The sequence below is a fragment of the Cinclus cinclus genome, chromosome 18 (assembly GCF_963662255.1).
Source record: "Cinclus cinclus chromosome 18, bCinCin1.1, whole genome shotgun sequence".
Classification (NCBI taxonomy): Eukaryota; Metazoa; Chordata; class Aves; order Passeriformes; family Cinclidae; genus Cinclus; species Cinclus cinclus.
The window spans coordinates 9,828,371-9,846,402 of record NC_085063.1 but is presented as its reverse complement, the minus strand read 5'-3'; the positions used below and the strand labels follow the sequence as shown (position 1 = coordinate 9,846,402).

The window sequence follows — 18,032 nt, the reverse complement described above, 5'->3', positions numbered from 1 at the left end:
AGCCACAACTGAAAGCTGAAAGGTGAATGGTTCCCCAGTTCACATTTGTAACTAAAGCCATTAACCCCAAAGTAACAACACAGAGCAGATCAGAGATGTGGACTACAAAATGCAAGAGCACCACTGAAGTGAGTGGCACAATGGACATTTTGTTTCAGTTAATTTCATGGAAAAGTGGGAAACAATTAATAGTGAATGCTGAGGACGCTGCATTTTTGAAGAGTACTTTTAAAAGCCTGAGTAAGAATGATGAGGAAAGACTGGATGAAAACATTTAGTGAATTTATCTTCGGTATCAGCAGAAGGAAAATGTGCTGCTTACTGCCTCCTGAAAGTTGATTTCATTTTCTGGAGATTTTTCACAACAAATGTGCAGGTATGTGTTCTACCATCCATCACTGAGTCATGGGGAATAAAAGCAATTCTTCATAGAAACATGGAATTAAGGTTGGAAGAAGCCTTTTAAGATCAAGTCAAACATCAACCCATCATCACCACCACATTCATCACTAAACCATGTCCTCAAGTGCTATATCCACACATTTTCAGAACTCTTCCAGGTATGGTGGCTCTACCACTTCCCTGAGCAGTCTGTTCCAGACTGCAGACCTTTTCTGTGCAGAAATTGTCCCTAGTATCCAAACTAAACCTCCCCAGTGCAATTTGATGCTGTTTCCTCTTGTCCTGTCAAAACCTTTTCTTTGGAGCCTCCTCCAGAAGGTCTCTGTCATTGTCAAAACATGAATTCCCACACCCCAACAATGATTCAGAACCCTTTTGTTACTCTCTGGTTGCACAGATGCATTACTTCAGGCATCAGTTTGCTGATACCCATTTCCAACTGTTTCAAGCGGTCTTTTTTGTAAGAGAAAGAACAGGGGAACAATCAAACAAAACACATTTACAGAGGCATCTGCAATCAGGCAATACAATAAGTGGTAGGAAATACAGGCTAACCTCTGTGCCTGGAAAAAAGAAAACCAAAACCAAAGAGCATGTCCCGAGGAACTGCTGCCCCTGAGCGAGGCACTCACCGCGATGAGGATCTGGAAGGAGCTGTGCATGACCTCGATGTAGCGGTACTCCAGGGCACAGCCGATGACAGAGACGTAGGAATGGCTGTCCAGCCCCTTGATGCCAGACATTGGAGCCTCCTTCCTTACACAGCCAGGGCCATTTTCACTCCACCAGGACTGGTGCCGGGAGATGTTGAATGTCAGGAGTTCGCTGTCCTAAAGGAAAAATTGTGGAGATCCCTGTTTAACCTGGGAGTGTCAGACATGCTGTCAGATGGAGGCCGTATTAAATAAATGGAAAACTTAAGTTTCTGAGATCCCCACTCCTAGCACAGATAGCACAGATCAAAGCGCATTGGCTTGGTATTTCTTCACAGAATCATGGAATGGTTTGGTTTGGAGGGGACCTTAAAGAACCTTCCACTATCCCAGGCTGCTCCAAGCCCTGTCCGACCTGGCCTTGGACACCTCCAGGGATGGAGCAGCCACAGCTTCTCTGGGCAACCTGTGTCAGGGCCTGCCCACCCTCACAGGGAAGAATTTCCTCCTATTATCTAATGTAAACAAACATATTTCCCAGGCAGGCTGCTGTGGCAAGGACCATTCCTGAGGCAGCCCTGCAACAAATCTTTCACCATCCTGTAGCACAGTTTGGACACAGGCTGCAAACCCAAGAACATTTTGCTAGTGGTTTCTTCATCCAGAAAAGAACCCTCAAGTTTTGGGTTTGGGAGATGAACCCTGTAACTCTAGAGGAAAAAGGTAAACAAGGCAGCACTAAGTGTCCTGCCAGGCTCTTCCCAGCCTGGGAATCAACACGAGCAACTGAAAAATATGAACTTCATAACCCCAAAGTGAGTTTCAAAACCTAACAGATCTTCCTCTGTTCCTAGCTTTTAACACATCTGACAAGATCCTGTACCATTTTTGCCAGTTTTCCTTCCACACTCTTCACATCTGGTGCTTCTGCATCTCCTGTCAGCCCCAGGCCAGCTGAGATGACCTCACAGTGCTGACTGCAGCTTCTTGTAAACACCTCCCCTGCAATTTCTTGTCAACTTTACTTTCAGAGGTTTTTGTTTTGGTCCCTTGTATTTGCTAGATAAATACTTTAAACCAGTTGAGGGCATTACAGAGTGAAATGCACATAAGGAGTGCAGGGCTTTGATGCACAGCCAGGTGCTTATTTTAAAATGACCACAGTTTCCTCACACTTGAGAAGAACGCAGTATTTATAGGAATACTCAGAAGAGCTTTGGGATTTTGAGCTTGCAGGACATGGCAAAGCCCTCCTGCAGGTAAAAGACAAACTCAGGACTGGCTGAACTGCTGCAACCCTTCATGGATGAGTGCCAAGTGCTGGCTGCCCTGAAATCCTCTCAGGTCACTTTGATGCAGAATCAACAATCCCTTTTGACCGCAAAACAAGGCAAGGGGTTGGAAGTTTTATTCTAAAGAATAGATTAAATATTTGAAGGCAGAGAATCTGTATCTCTGCAGAGAGGGATGAATGCTGGATCTACACACGTCGCCCACCCATTACTAAAGGTTTTAGAACCTATCTATAAACTATTTCACACTGCTCATGCCAGGCTCCTACACAGCCCCAGGAGGAAAGTTGTGGCTCCCAGAACAGCAGCAGTCAGAGCTTGGGGTATTCACACTTCCCAACATGGAAAACCTCACATGGCAGCTCCTTTGTGGCAGCTCCCTGTAGAGTCAAAAGGAAAAACAGATTCAGAGCAGCTTATCCAAGCTCCTGCTCCAAAATTACCCTCTGGAGAGAGGGCCTGTCTCCACAGCCAACACAGGAGCCAAGCCAAACAGTTCTGCAAATATAAAACATGGACACTGAAAAGCATATCCAGGGCCAAGCTCGAGTCACAGGGGCAGGAACCTGAATGCCAGCCAGAGAACCAGTGAACAGCCCCCAACTGCCCCACTCGTGTGGGGACCCTCCTTCCAGCACAGACACCCCAAAACAGCCTGCAGAGCCCTTATTCAAACCTGCTGCAGGAAGCACATGTTGAGAAATGTGGACAATTAAGTGAGAAGACAGCTGCCAAGCTCCTGATATAATCACCACAGCAGATGGCAAGTGCTTTACAGGAGATGGAGGAGGGCACGGAGATGGAGCATAGCACCGGGGCAAAAGCAGCCAGAATAGCAAAGACAATGGGGAAAACTCCATTAACAGTTGTGAGTTTAGCCCTCTCCTGGGCTTCACCCTTCAGTGGCCCACACATGGCTCAGAAAGTCACCAAATCACAGATTTTCTGCAAAGCTTGTTCTTTTCCCCCCAGGTTTGTGTGTTCTGAGGCTCATGGCTTTTTCCCAGCCAAAGCCAGGCTTCCAAGTGGCTCGACTCTTCTCCCTCTCACTGCTTTGGCTGGGGAAAGAAGCAATCATCTTTCTCAAAAAACAAAACAAACCCTCACAAACAAACAAGCAAACAAACAGAAAGAAATCTCCAAAAACAACCAACCCCCCCAAGTGAATTCCTGTTTCTGTGCCTGGGGCTCCCCCCATTAGCACTGAACCAAAGCTGTTCCCCAGGGCACCACAGGATCTATTCTCAACCTCAGACCCCAGGGCTTCCCTCTCCCAGATCACAGATGGTGCCTTCCCAAACCTTCTGCCTCACTGATGCAGACAGACCCCTCAGTGTCCTCTCTGCTCCTTACAGATGCATCAGTGTGTGTTTGGCACAGTAAGAAACAGGCTGCTTTCCTTCTAGAATCTCCCTTTCTTCAGCCTTCAGAGATTTGGCTCTGGCTTCACTTTGCTGCAGAAGCTGAATCCACTTGTGAATTCAGCCTGAAAAAGCAGAACAGGTGTGGCTGGAGGTGGGCAGGTGGAGGAACAGGAGGTCCCAATCAGCACTCACTGCTTTTTGCCCACAATCACTCTCCAGCTCTGAGCAAAAAAAAAAAAGAAAAAAAATTAAAAGTTATACATCAGTGAAGAGCAGATTGGAAAAACAGCACATTTGGATTCTAAAAGTGCCACAATGACTTGAACTCATGAGCCATCAATCTCACAGATGTAAAGTGAATAGTGACTGCACACTGGGATCAGAGAATGTCTCTGTGTTCAGATCCACCTTCCTGAACCAGCATGTCTGGAGCACAAGGGCAGCATGAACAAGAGGGTCTCAACATGCAGAGCAGAGCTGTTCCTTTGCCTGTGTCCCTGGATACCTGTGTGATAGAGCACAATAAAAAGAGCACTCAAGAAAATCCCTTAATTGACCTCCCGTTGCTCAGAGCTTGCTGGGAGACCATGAAAATAACTCCAGGATGTCTCCTGTGGTTTGCCAGCTTCGTTTGTGAGAATACACTTGGAAAGAAGCGAAACCATGAATTAGAACAGCACACAAAAATCAGGAGAAAAGAGCCAGTTTAAGAAGGTTTAGGGAACAGCTGTTTCCCAAAAGCTTTCTGTGATACATTTGGAATCTAAACACACTGAAATGTTCCCAGATGCAGAATGTGGGATGGGAGATGTTAATCAGCCCAGCAGTGAGGCAGCCCTGCTGTGGGGAGAGGGATCTGTGTGTGCCTGGCCCTGCCTCTTTCACCTCCAGCCTGGAGGGAAACACCAGCCAGGAGCAATCCAAGCTCCTTCTTGGGAGCACCTTGAAGGCCAGCCAAAAAAAAATCACATCTCACTCTGAACTGCTGTAGCACCTGGCTGCCACCCGTTTGCCACCAGGGTGAGAGGGAAGACAACAGCACTGAAACTGCACCTACATTTCCCAGAGCCTGCTTTCCCCAGTGTGTCCCACGGGAAAGTCACACCTACCTCCAACACCCACGGGGCCAGCTGTGATCCTTTGCTAAAATAGCTTCCTGAAAGCTGTTCTGAAATTATTTTCTAAGGGACACTATCAGAGATGGTTTTGTATCTTGCTGTTAACAGCCTTCTGAACTGCCTCCCCCAAATTTCCTTAATTATCAGGCAAAACCACACTAGGACAGCTCTGCAACAAACTGAATCTCGTTTGGGAGCCGCCAGAGCTTGACGGCAGAAAAATTTTAAATCTTTTAGATGGAAACATTTCTTATTAAAATAGGAAATATAATGTTCATCTTTCAGTCCTGCATCACCTTGAGACACAGAGAAATACTCCCAGTGTCTCTCAGTGGGCTTGCTGACAATGCCACAGCATTTACAAGCCAAATCCCAGGCTTCCAAGTTCTAAATTTAGAAGGAGTTGAGGGACAGTTTTACATACACATGAATTTATCCATCCTCCTGGTATTTTAACCAGGTACAAAGTCCTCGTAAGATGCCATCCAGATTCCCTGAAATACAAATCACCCGTTTGACTCACAAGGGCTGCTTCCATTTCAAGAGATTTAGGCCACCATAGCTCTGGATTCAGATCAAAGCAGTGCATAGACAAGAGAGAATATAAAGGAAGGATAAAAAAAAAAAAAAGAAATCATCATCCAAGAAGAATAATTCCAGAGGGAAAAGACAAAGGGAAGACATTGAAATACAGGACACCAGTTCCTCAAACCTCTCTGAATATTTCTCAAGTACATGATGAAGAGTCAGTCAGCATGGCATCTGGACAGACATATGCTCATATGTCTTAGCAGCAGGATTTTAATAATTGACTCAGACTGAGGGGTTGCAGGAGGGATGCGTTTCATGCTCGAGTAGACAGAGAGAAGCTTAACATATTATTGCAAAAACAGCCTGGAGACTTCAGAGCTAGCTCCCAGCTACTCACCTACCCAAATGGCCAGATGGAGGGAAAAGAGGGAGATGGGACAGGAGGAGGAACAGCAACCTGGAAATTCAGCTGTGAGCCCCACTACAGAGCAGTGGCACAGCACTTGGAGCTTCAAGTGTGTTCAGGAGTATGAGCAGAGCAAGGCAACGCTGCCAAAAGCTGCTCAGAGACACATCACCACCTCCCTGCCAGGGCTGAGAAGCAGCCCTGCAAATCCAGGTTGCTCCAGCACTCGCCTGCTCACTGGCAGAGGCTTCCAGGGAAGCTGGCATGGGCTGTGTGCTTGGGGGGGCCCTTCCAGCAGCAAGAGAAGTGCTTCCTTAGACACTTGTGCTGCTGCACCTCTGTCTGGCCACCCAAGGAAGTTCTGCTGGGCCATATTTCACACTTTTACTTCTGCTAAGAAAAGATTCCAAGATAAAATGCCCCGGCAGAACAGAAAGACAGAAATCAAGTCAAGTTTAGCTCTTCCATGAAGTAAGGAATAGATTCAGTGATCAGTAAAATGTATTTTCCTTTCCAATAAAAAATTCAGTATAACTAGTGATTGGTATCTGGTTAGTAATTAGTTACCACTCCCCTGGAAAGGCTGACCAGAACAGCATCCTCAGCAATTCCACGGCCAGGAGACATGGAATGGATATGCTGGAATAAGATGGAAGATAAAGGAGCACTTCAAGAAGGAGGAAAGAGAGGGTGAGAAGTGGTGGCAGGCAATGGAGTGAAGCAAAGATGCAGCAGAAAATAACTCCTTGGTAAGGGAAAGCAAACAGTCAAATTGCACCTACCAGCCCTTATTCTACTGATGACCTAAAGTCTCTCTAACTGAGAGATTGTGTCAACCCCTTTGCCAAATCACTCATGCTCTGACATGCGACTGTGGGGCCCCTGGTTTCTGTTCATTAAACTAGCCAGGCACCCAAAGCCAGGGAGGCACAAGAGCAATGTCCCTGTTCTTGTGAACAGCACTTCCCTGCTCCTATCCCGTATTTCTTCACCACTGTGAAATCAGATCTAGGCAGCAGAGCACAAAGAATTGTTTGCAATGACTGCACACCACTGTTTCCTCATCTTTTCAATTCCCTGGGCTTTTCTTAAATCTGTTACATGGAAACACTTGCATCCTTTCTCTCCCTTCTCACCCCACCTGAGTTGTCACCTGTCTCAGTTCCACTGGGCTGTCATTACCAGGCACCAAGTTAACAAACTCCATTCTCTTGAGTTCCTTGCCCTTTCTGCATGCTCTCACTGTAAATAAGCTGCTGACAGAGCCTGCCCTGGCAGGCTGCCCTTGTCAGAACACAGCGGGGTCAGTGCAGGGCTGGCAGGAATGCCACTTTCCCATTTCCCCAGGCTCACCACGAAACACAGAGGAAACAACACCCTGAAGACCTTCAGAGCTCTCAGCCCCTTAAGGGACTTGCACAGGAGCACAGCCCTGTCCAAGCACTCCCCAGTGTGTTCCTGCTTAGTCTAGTAATGAGTTAGTGTTTATCAGAGCAGCTCCATCAGCCTCTCTCCACCAAAGCTCTTCTTCCAGGATTTGCCATCTCCCTGCCTGCTGCCAGGCTCATGGTGAGCTTTCACATTGACTTCTTGTCAGGACTAGAGGGCAGCCTCCTCCCAAGGGCCCCGGGGCACACAGAGGTACCTGCAGCCCTGCTGCCATCCACTCCTGGCTGACACTGCCCTGCCCTTGCCCAACACTTGTACAGCCAAGCCCAGATGTCCTTGTGGGGTATGATGCCATGACTGAGATCAATAAAACACCAGCTGGCTTTGGGTCATATTTCCAGAGGTGCAGAAGGAGAGCCCAGCCCATGAAGCATCCTTGTCTTCTCGTGGAAGAGAAGATTTGTTTTGCCACTACAAAGACCTAAATTACTTCAGTGAAAGCGGAGGAGGATGGAAAGCAGCATCATTAGTTTTCCTTACAAAACAGCTTTTTAAAGTGAGAATAACTCATTAAGAACAGAGCTAAGGCTGTCAACTACTTTACAGTCAAACAAGCACAAACTCTCTCTTGGTTTTGCTGGTTGCCATTAAATGAACCAATTTCTCATTGCAGCCTGAGAGAAAAGTCCACTGAGTCAGGAGCAACTTACACTGCAGCCCAATTCTATAAAAAATGTCCCCAGTCACACGTGTCACCCTATAGGCTAAATAAAGCCTCTCTGTGTGCTGGCTTGGCTAAAATGAGTCCCAGCACAGACCAAGGTGAAGCTCCTCTATGGCACAAAAAATGGAGTTTGTGGTGCTGTTTGAATTGCAGAACAGCAACCTGACGTGTTGCAGTGCAGGTTGGGATTAGCAAACACGAGTATCCAGCTGGCTGGAAGCAAACACTGGCTCTGAGAAGCTCCCAGAGCAGTTTATCAAGCCAACATTTTCTCTGCAGAAGGGAGCATTTAAACAGTTACATAATTTATTTTTTTTTAAGTTGGTCACAGCCAACATCAAGATCATCTCAGGCTGAGATTTCAGACTATGAATAATCACTGTTTTGGGCAAGAACTCCCTCAAAGTTTATGGAGATAATTGAGAGGGGAATAAAGATGAATTGAGGCATTAGGAAGTTACATTTTCTTATCTGCAAAGGATTTAGGCTGCCACTCCTGACTTGCTGTAGGCCTGATAAGACCACAGGGCAATTCCAATTATGACTGCAACTCCAATGCATGACCTGGGAATTTAGGCCAGATGTGGAGTGCTCTGAAATGAACCTGCATCCCACAATCACTCTGAGTCCACTGTGCTACAGCAACACTCATAATTCATTGCTTATAGCCTGGGCTTAATTTAGGGCCTGCCTCCCATTTTTATTATTTCTGACTCACCATTCATTAGGCAGACAGCAATACTCAGCTAATCTAGTCTTCAAAGAGCTTTGCATATTAACTCAAAACACCCTGGCCATCAGCCATGAGTGACTACCACTGTACTTAAGAAGAATTAAGGCAGGGAAGTCAAGTCCTGAGGAGATGAGCCAGATGCCTCTGGGGAGGGAAGTTGTCTGTTCAGCAGACAGGGAAGCCTCTCCCCAAAGGTACAGCAGGAAATATTTTGCCTGCTGTGGTAACAACCAGGTATTTTTCCCTGCTGCTGAAGTGCAGCAAGTCTTCAGCGGGAGTGGGAGGCACAAAAATATCAAGAGCTGGTCAGGTGTAGAGTTCAAGCAAAGTCCTTGGTTCTGGTCAACCCAGGCAGACCCTGCTGCAGCCCTTCCCTGGGACAGGCTGGCAGAGAGGCCACACTCAGTGCTCCCCTCCATCACACACCTTCTTGCCAAGGTGGTCTCACATCCCAAGAGGATCAACTGCAATCTGGTTATCTCCCAGCCCTCCTCAGCCTCCTCTGCATCACAGCTGGGAATTGGCCCTCACACCCCCTCTCCCCTCAGGATGGCTCTGCTGCCAGGCCTGCTCTCACCTCTGGAAAGCAAATGCACTCTACCTGCTGAGAAGGCAGGGTTTATTCCAGCCACCACCCGCACTGATCAACCAAGAGTTCCAGAAATCAACAGTGGCTCCTCAGTTTCCCATACAAGCAGCAGTATTCCCCATCCCTGATAAAGCAGCCCTCTCCACAGGCAGGAGGGCAGGACTTGCTCCCAGCACCCCTCATCTCACCCATGCCACCCTCCCCTCCCCACTCAGCTCCATCCCCTTTGCTGCAAAGCCTGGGCACTCACCTTTGAGAGCCCTCCCACTTCTAAGTAAAAGCAGATGACAAAGATGTTCCAGGTGACCCAGACTGCAGTCCAGATGGCATACTGGGAAGGAATGGGGATGGGGAGAGAGAAGCAATAAACATTAGGAAGTCACTGGAATTAGTGTGTATATATATATTCATATTTATATTGATGTATGTGTGCTCTAGCTGGAGGCAGTGGAACGCCCTGAGTCAGCACTGAAGTCCTTTTTCTCTTCCTCTGTTTTCCATATTCAGATGCTCTCTTGCCTGATAAGACACACAGGGGCAGGAGCCTGGAGATATGGAAGAGTTTCTGCACTGCATTTGTCCAGCCCCTCACCCTCTCTCTCTGCTGGGCAGCATTTGGGCAGGGCTACCTCAGCACCAGTAAGAATTACCTGAAACCTTCCAAGTTTGGCACAAGCACAGCTGAACAGTGGATTCCTGAGCACAGCCAGGCACCTCAGGCTAGAGCAGCGTGCAGGGCTCATGCCTGATCTCCCAGGGCTTTGCTCTGTCCCTGCTCAGTGCCACACCCCCCGCAGCACAGGCTCTGGGTGCTGGGACCCCAAGGTGTCACTCACCACCACGATGTAGCGAGGTCTGTACTGGATGGTGCCGAAGAGCCCCAGGATCACGATGATGATGTGCAGGAAGTTGGCGAGGATAGGAGCCCACTGGTAGCCCAGGAAGTCGAACACTTGCCTCTCTAGTGCAGCAAGCTGCAAGGGAGAAGGACAAGGAGAGTTAGAGATTCTGCACCCACAGTGTTTGTTCTCAAGGTTCTGACACGCTCCCTGAGCAAATCCCTGTGGCAGCTGAAGGTGGGACTCCGTTCCCAAAGCCATTTGGTGCCTGTGAACCAGGTCAGTAGGACACAAGTTTTGTTTACACGTCCCCCTTCCCCTCTGCTCTCATCGCAGCTCCTCTGATGGCTGAGCTCCAGTGCTGTGTGGGGCATTCCTCTGTGGTGAGCACTGTGGGGCTCTGGCAGAGGACAGAGGGGAGCAGAGGGAAAGTAACATCTTTAATGTTGAACGTGAAATACATTCACAAAGATGTCAGTGTAACTTTCAAGAGCTCATTTGTCAGAGCCTTCAGCATCACTCCATCACTCCTGACACCTCCTGTGCTTCTGCTCTCCAGCACACATCCATCAAAGTGAGGGAGAGAAGGAAATGCTCTCCTCCATCTTCACCCCTCAGACAATGCTGCTACCAGTAAGAAAATTGTGCCAGCACATCAGTTTTCCAGGACAGGCTGTGCTCCTCTCCAGCACTAATAACACAGTTCAAGGCTAGCAATGTGTTCTAGACATAGAACTCCATTCCTGTTGGAGTGCTGGGGCTGATTTTCAAACTGTATCTGCAGAAAGATGTGCTTTTTACCTGTAGTCATCATCTGACTATCAGACAACATCTGGTGCCCTGAGCCTGAGCCTCTGTGCAGCTGAAAGAGCACAGTGGACACACAATTGCCTGCTGGCCTTTGCATGCCCATGGCCTTTAAATGAAATATCTGCAGGAGAAATCCTAAGTGTAGGGGATAAAACTGTTAATGCAGGTTTTTCTCCCATGCCCAGCCTTGCTTGGAGAGATCTTCTCTTTTTTTTTTTTTTTTTTTTTTGTCTTTATTAACACAGTGCAATCCCCTCCACTGACCTGTGTCTTCCCTGTCAGTACAAAATGTGAAAGTACGTTTAATTATCTCAGTAGGCCACTGGGATTGCATTATGACATTTCATATTTATTTTTGGCCAAATAAATCATTACAGTTTACTATTGACAGTCAATATTAATTTAACTCTTAATCAGGCATTAACCATGGGTAATCCTGGTCTGCTGTGTGTAATCAGCTATGTGACACCTTTTCCTGGCTGGGATCTAAGCACCAAGGCTTCTGTGATAGCTTAAAGCCTTTAAGGATGTGAGTGGCTGCAGGTTCCTCTGATGAGAAGCCACATCTATTAAATGGCCATTATTCCTCCTTCTTCCTGACTCAGTGGGGAAATTGCCTTCACGCCTCTCTTGGGCTAGGAAGGTAGTGCAATTCCCAACCCTACTTTGAAAGTTCCATAAAAATCTGTATTTCAAAGAAATCTGTGGTTAACGGTAATCAGTCAGGGAGGGGGTAGGCAGCTTTCCCTCTACAGTAAAGCAAAGTTGGATAGAGAGCGAGGAAGGAATGGAGACAGTCACCAAATCTCTCTCTTCTGCCAAATAATCTTCCCTTAGAAGCAACACCCTCTGATCCCTTTGAAGAACCTGGAAGGTGCTGTGGCCACACAGGAGCAAGTGCTGCTCCCCCAGCACAGCAGGTTTGCTGCTCTCCTCAGAAGCACCAGCCATAGGTTAAACATGTAATCCTTCGGGAGGGGATTAACACATACCTTAACGATATTGGGACATTCGGGATCCTGACTGGCTGGCAGTGGGACACTTGACTGTGGCTGCTTCATCCAATTAGGCATTTAATTGGCTTTGTGTGTGCCCTGAGAGCCTCACCCAGCCCGGGGACACAATAGGGTGCTGGCTGAGGTAACACCCTGCCCAGCCTCCCCTCCTGCCTTCGGGCTCTGCAAATCAGGATAAACACAGACCCTCCTACCCATGCCTTCTGCCATGAGTTCTCCCACTCCATGGGCAATCCATGTCCGGAGGAGTGCTTTTGTCTACTCTCTACTCCACCAGTATTTCTCATTAGGGCTGTATAAAAAGGGGAAACCTTGTCCTTCCACAGCCCCCTGATGTTTCCTGGTTTGTTTGCACCAGGGAAGACTGGGCTGTGAAGTGACAGATTAATGACGACCCTGGAGATGGACCTGTCAATCTACACAACTTCAGATTCGGGCACAGCTCCTTGAGAAGTCTCTGAATTTTCCCCCATAATCCTGAAAATTATCTTCACACCATACTTCCTTCTCCCTCACCTCCCTTGCCTCCAGGTTCCTTCCATTGTGATTTACTTTCTTTTGCCACTTTCCCAGCATTATTAACTGTTTTTGTGTACCTGGGAGCTGCAGGCATGACTCAGCTGGTCCAGAGAGGGGCTGTGCCCATCTGCTGGCTCAGGGGAGCAGAGGGGGTGTGGGATGTGCGAGCTCACACAAGCTGTTTCCTCATTTATGAAAATAAATTATGATTTTCTGTAAAACACTTCGGTGACAAGCAAATGCTCTGATGAAACTCCAACACTGTGTTAGTGACAGGCAGAGAGTGAGTCTATTCTGCAATCCAGCTATTGGAAATGCAGCCTGAAGTTATCCTGGGCTTCCCCCTGTTCCCTCGGGAACTTACCAAAATTAAGGAAATTATTTGCTGCAAACAAACTGATAAACAACCATTTCACTCATTACACTGCAGGTCTGTGTGCACAGCTTACCCACAAAATGCAACTGGGATTTGCAGGTAAACAGAGCTGATGCTGGGGCTAAACTGGCCTTGATTTGGGGTTGGGATGTGAAGAATGTCACAGTGTCCTTCAGTCCTGGTGCCTCCAGGGATGGCAGGGTCAGGGTTTGCCCTGCTCTATCTGTCCCATTGGATGCAGCTCTCTGGGTGCCTCTTGCTGAGCAGGGAAGTGCCATCCTTCTCTTGTGCTGCCAGGTTTGTGCAGAGCAATATCCTCGCTGTGGTGTTCCCTACAATGATTCACACTTCCTATTGAGAAAGCCTATTGTATTCCAGAGATACTGGTTGTAAAGAGAAATATCACAGATTGTGGCACAGGTTTCTACCCACTCAAAGCTGACAGGACCTTTCCATCAAGGAGGACAAATTTTTCTTCTTTATGACTGCTCTCATTAAAACCAGGATTCCTTCTGCTCCTTTTGCTTCTCTAACCCATAGTATACTTTCACCTTTCATTCTTTAAATTAAATGATTTATTGCAGCACGAAAACCAGAAGAGTTGTGGCAGAATTTTCTCTCTTGAAATAAACCACATTTCTGCTGATCTGAGTGAAACTGGAGTAGCAAATTACCACGTGAAGCAATTGTTAGCCAGGAAAACAACAAAAGCCAAAGCTCTCTCTCGGACCATCATTCATTTATACAGCTGGGGAAGAGATGAAAGGCAGAGGGATGTTCTGCAGCTTATGGAGCCCGTTCCACAGCCCACACACAGGGAGCACAGAGAGCTCTGGACATGCTCAGGGGCATCACACCACTAAACTTCTCCAGAGAGGGCAGCTGCACCTGAGATAGAGGGATGCCCACAGCAAAACAGGAAATAAGTCCTAGAAAACATCTCAAAACATGGGCCAGTTTCTCACTGGAGGTTCAAACCATTCCAGTTGCCTTTCCAATGGCTCTGGCAGGACAGTGTCACTGGCAGGTGTCACTGCCAGCAGGACAATCCGAGCTGGTTCAGCATGGGCTGGGGGTGCTTGTTTAAATTCTAGTCCTTCAAATCTTTTCTATCCCCTCAACTTTGTCTTCTGTTGCTCCTCTCCTGCTGATAAGCTGGAGAGTCCAACCTGTTCCCCTGTGCCCCTATATTGCTGAGGAGGAAGGGATGCTGCTGAACAGTCAGGTACCTGTAATTCCTTAACTCTCTGTCCTTTATAGCCTACTATCAAAGCCATGTTATCAGCTAGATTTGCTCTTCTTAATTTATTAAGCTTTTAAATCCTTTAATCTTATTTGGTTTCTATCTGTGTCTTTCACTGCATTTCTGAAATCAATCAGGACACAAAAGAAAAAATATCAGTCTCAAGACATGTTGATGTGACTCATACAGACACAGGAAAGGTGCTCAGAAAACCCCACAAAAGATACAGTGACACATCCATTTATACCTGTTTCTGTAAGCAAACCTGCTTTTAACCTTTCCAGGTTAAGCTTTAAAAGAGATTTATTTTCAAAATGAAATGTTAGAAATTAATATCCAAGCATGCAACAAAGGGAACAAATGGGAAAGTCTGATCCTACTGCTGAAAAAAAAAAAACACCAACAAAAAAGAGAAGAAAAAATGTTTTACCCAGAAACCCAAACAATTTTCCACTTGACCTATAAGAAAACAACCTGAAAACTTTTTTGCTACTCCTTGTCTCTCAGTACTGTGAGGACACAGCCTTGCAGACTGCTCCAGCTCTTGCTCCTCCTCCAGCTTCAACCGGGACTAAATTTGCCACTTAACCCCTTGTCTGTCCTTTCTGTCCAGCCTGAACCCAGCAAGAGCCTCAGCTGCAGCCCTGGGTCCCCACTGCACTGCTGGGATGATGTTCTGGGCTCCTGGCTGATCCCAATGCCCTGATCCAGGGTTTGATTTCCTGCCAAGTCACTTCGCTTTTTAAGAAGATGCTCTTCCCTTGTCTGCTGTGCAAACACCATCAGAGCTTTCACTGGAGAAGGTCATGGGCTTTTTCTTGAGCAAAAATCTGCACTGATTTCCTGAGGTATTTTGGCCATGAGATGGGATGGCTCGAGCTCAGGGCAAAGTCTCAATGCTGCTGCCCCTATGAGGCATCATACAAGGATGAAAATGTACATCCTGCTACCTGAAACAGCAGGAAGAAATAAAAAAAGTCTCAGATGGCATAATATGAAAGATGTATCTATTTAGGTTTTGCACACAAATATCTTTTTTTTTTCTTTTTGTTTTTTCCACATGGTTTAAGTTTGGCAATACTAAACGTCCGTCTGCTGTTTATTATTATTAATATATTGGTATTATTACAATATAATGGCTAATTCTACACAGCTTTCTAGATAATTCCTTCGACTTTTTAAATGCTGGGACAATGCTATAACTAAAGAATCCTAAACCCAAGCTCCTGTGTGCTGAAACTATCAGAAGTGAGCAAAAAATTCCCTTCTGTGCCATCGCTCATTCAAGGTGGAGAAGATTCTGTGAGTAGAAAAACAATTAATGTCTACTTTTACCACAGTGGCTGCATTTCTGAATAAATACGAATGGTTGCAATAGCTCTTTAATTAAGTTTATCTGCAAAAGCAGCTCAGTAAGCCATTACTTCCCATCCCCAAACAGAGGGGCTCGTTCTGTGAGGTGCCATGTCCTTGTCTCTCCCAAAGTCAGCCTCTCACATGCTCACACCCGCTGCATTCATGAAATCTCATTTTTCTTCAGTAAGTGTTGTCAAGGAAACCTTCCTTGGGGCCTTGTGATCCCCAACTCCTTTCCCAGCATCCCTCTCCCCAGCACAGAGGTCAGGAGACTAATTGCACAGGAGGTCTCTGTTTGCCACTTGGTCTCTCGGGCATCTTTGGTCACGCTGGGCACTGTGTACAACGTGCCCCATTCTCTGCTCCTCTGGTCTGTTCTCTCCCCAGGAGCTGCTGAACCCTCTTCTATTCGCACGGACAGTAGACAGGCCTCCAACAGCAGGGATGATACCTTGAAGTCATTTATATTTCAGAAGAAAACTGCTCACTGTGCTGGCCCTGCCAAAGGGCCCCAGGGGCAGCAGACGAAGTCCTCATCATGGTCCCACAGCAGGGCCGGGCTGCTCCTGAGCATCACGCTCCAGCAAACACAACTTTTAGGCTGTCTTGTGCCACATCCAAGCATCAGGACTCCTCCCAGCCCAGAACCATCCTGTGCAGAGCCTGGGCAGGTGAAACACCCTCCCTGTGTTCATCACAACTTCTCTGCTGAAGCCTGGAGCATCCTGCTGTTAAACATCCCAGTGCTGAGCCCTCACCTCCTCATTCCTCCTGGCCTGGCACCTCTGAGCTCTGAGTTCTCCCCTCCCAGCATCATTTTGTGTGTGGTCAGTGATGCTCCCAGGAGTGCCACCGCTGTGACCTTGAGCCCTGAGCTTTCTGCTGCCAAAGCCTCCCAGAAACATCTGAACTGCGAAGATATGTCATTATTCAGTCCCACATGTCCTAATGCTGCTTAGCATTCCAGGGAAGGCACAATCCTGCTAAACATAAGGCATGAGGCTGGCACTGAGCAGTGCAGAAGGCTGTTTGTGTCTGGAGCTGACTCTCTGGCTTCTAAGGGACTGAGGTTTCCTAAGTACGTCTTAGAACCACCAGCTCTGCTCAGCTGAAGACATGGGCCATGCACAACAATTCACAGAATCGTGGAATCCTTTAGGATGAAAAAAGCTTTCCCAGATCACCGAGTCCAACCACTCCCCCAGCACTGCCAAGCCCAGCACTAATCCATGTCCCCAAGTGCCACATTTGAATGTCTTTTAAATCCCTCCACAAATAGTGACTCCAGAACTGCTCTGGGCAGCCTGTTCCAACATTTGACAACCCCTTTGTTGAATAAATTGTTCCTCATATCCACTCTAAACCTCCCCTGGAACAACCTGAGGCACACATCCGAGCAATCCTCTTAAGCTTTTTTACTCTAAGTTTTGGATTGTGCCACGGAACTGGCAAAACATCAGGAGCTGGCAGTACTTTTTCTAGCAAGACACCACAGCCCGTGGTCCCTGCCACATGGCACATCCACAGGTGCTCCCTCCTGATCCACAACCTCCTCAGCAGGACAGTGAATTAACTGAGGTTCTGAATGGTGCTCAGAATCCAGCTCCTGGGAAAAAGACTGCTTCCTAGGAGGAATGCTTCAGGAAAATTACTGCTCTGGATTGCCTAAACTTCTCCCAAATGAGGGTCAGTAACATCTCTGATGAGGCTTGCGCTCCATACCCGTCACAGCCTCTGGCCTGTTTGGTTTTATGGATCCCATCTCCCCTTGGGGCTCAGAGCCCAGGGATGCAGGCAGCACTGGATATGGAGCTGCCTGCTGTGTTCCCTGTGCTCCTGCCTGTGTCTCCTGATGGCACCTCAGCTCGGCATGCTGCTGTGACTGCTGATTGCTGAGAGCAGCAATCAGGTTAAATTAATAAGCAGGTGCCTTTGTGATCCAGGCAGAAAAGCACTCTGGCAGGAATGACAAACTTGTTTTATTTGCGACCTACGTCAACACTCCAACCTGAGTTCCCCAAACATAATTAAATTGATCTGTTGTGCCCACAATGCTCTCCTCTAATCCCCCCCTCCCCATTGTTTTTCACCTCCCTCAGCTTCATGGCTCAGCTTTGAGTCTCCAGCTTTGGGACTGAGAGAGGAGGCACTGGGGTGAAGGGGATGTGGCTGCATTTGCAACAGACATAAAACCCAGTGAGTTCTTCAACAAATGCCTGACATTTTTGTCACCCAGATGCCCAGGCTCAGGCTCCACACTCCTGGCTTTCCCTCACCTGTTGAAGAACTTGCTGAGCCATCTTATCCCACCCCATGCTGCTGATCCTGGGCAAACATCCCAGCTGCTCCCCAAAACAGCATCCTGGTGTGGCTGAGAGCTTCAGCTCTGGGGGAAACTTCTCCTTCCAGGAGCACAAATTTCCCTGTTGCATGAAATAATATATATTAAATGTGTGCCATTAACGCAGCAGCCATTTCCCTCTGGAGATCTGCCACCAGTTATGAACCCATCTAAACTCTCCACAGGCTGTGAGGCAGAGCAGTGCCGGAGATCAGCAGAAATTTACTTTTCTAATGGAGAGATTTATCCTCTACCAACAGGGCTTTATATTGTGTGATCCCTGCCTCTGCTCAGCCATGAAGGCTATCTGAAGTCTGGGCTTGTTCCCTTG

General features: G+C 47.4%; 1 protein-coding gene across 3 annotated transcripts in view; it reads right to left on the bottom strand.

Moving 5' to 3' along the window:
* The window catches only part of NKAIN4 (sodium/potassium transporting ATPase interacting 4), a 44,662-nt gene that overhangs the window by 10,350 nt on the left and 16,280 nt on the right, over positions 1-18,032 (bottom strand). The window contains exons 1-4 of one of the 3 annotated variants that reach the window (XM_062504991.1): positions 11,843-11,923; positions 10,038-10,175; positions 9,452-9,532; positions 1,035-1,232 (exon numbers count right to left, since the gene is read on the bottom strand). In XM_062504991.1, the coding sequence (XP_062360975.1) occupies positions 1,035-1,232; positions 9,452-9,532; positions 10,038-10,175; positions 11,843-11,923 (498 nt within the window). Of the gene's footprint in view, positions 1-1,034; positions 1,233-9,451; positions 9,533-10,037; positions 10,178-11,842; positions 11,924-18,032 lie in introns of those variants that run through there. The other 2 variants (XM_062504993.1, XM_062504992.1) reach the window with 2 other exon arrangements.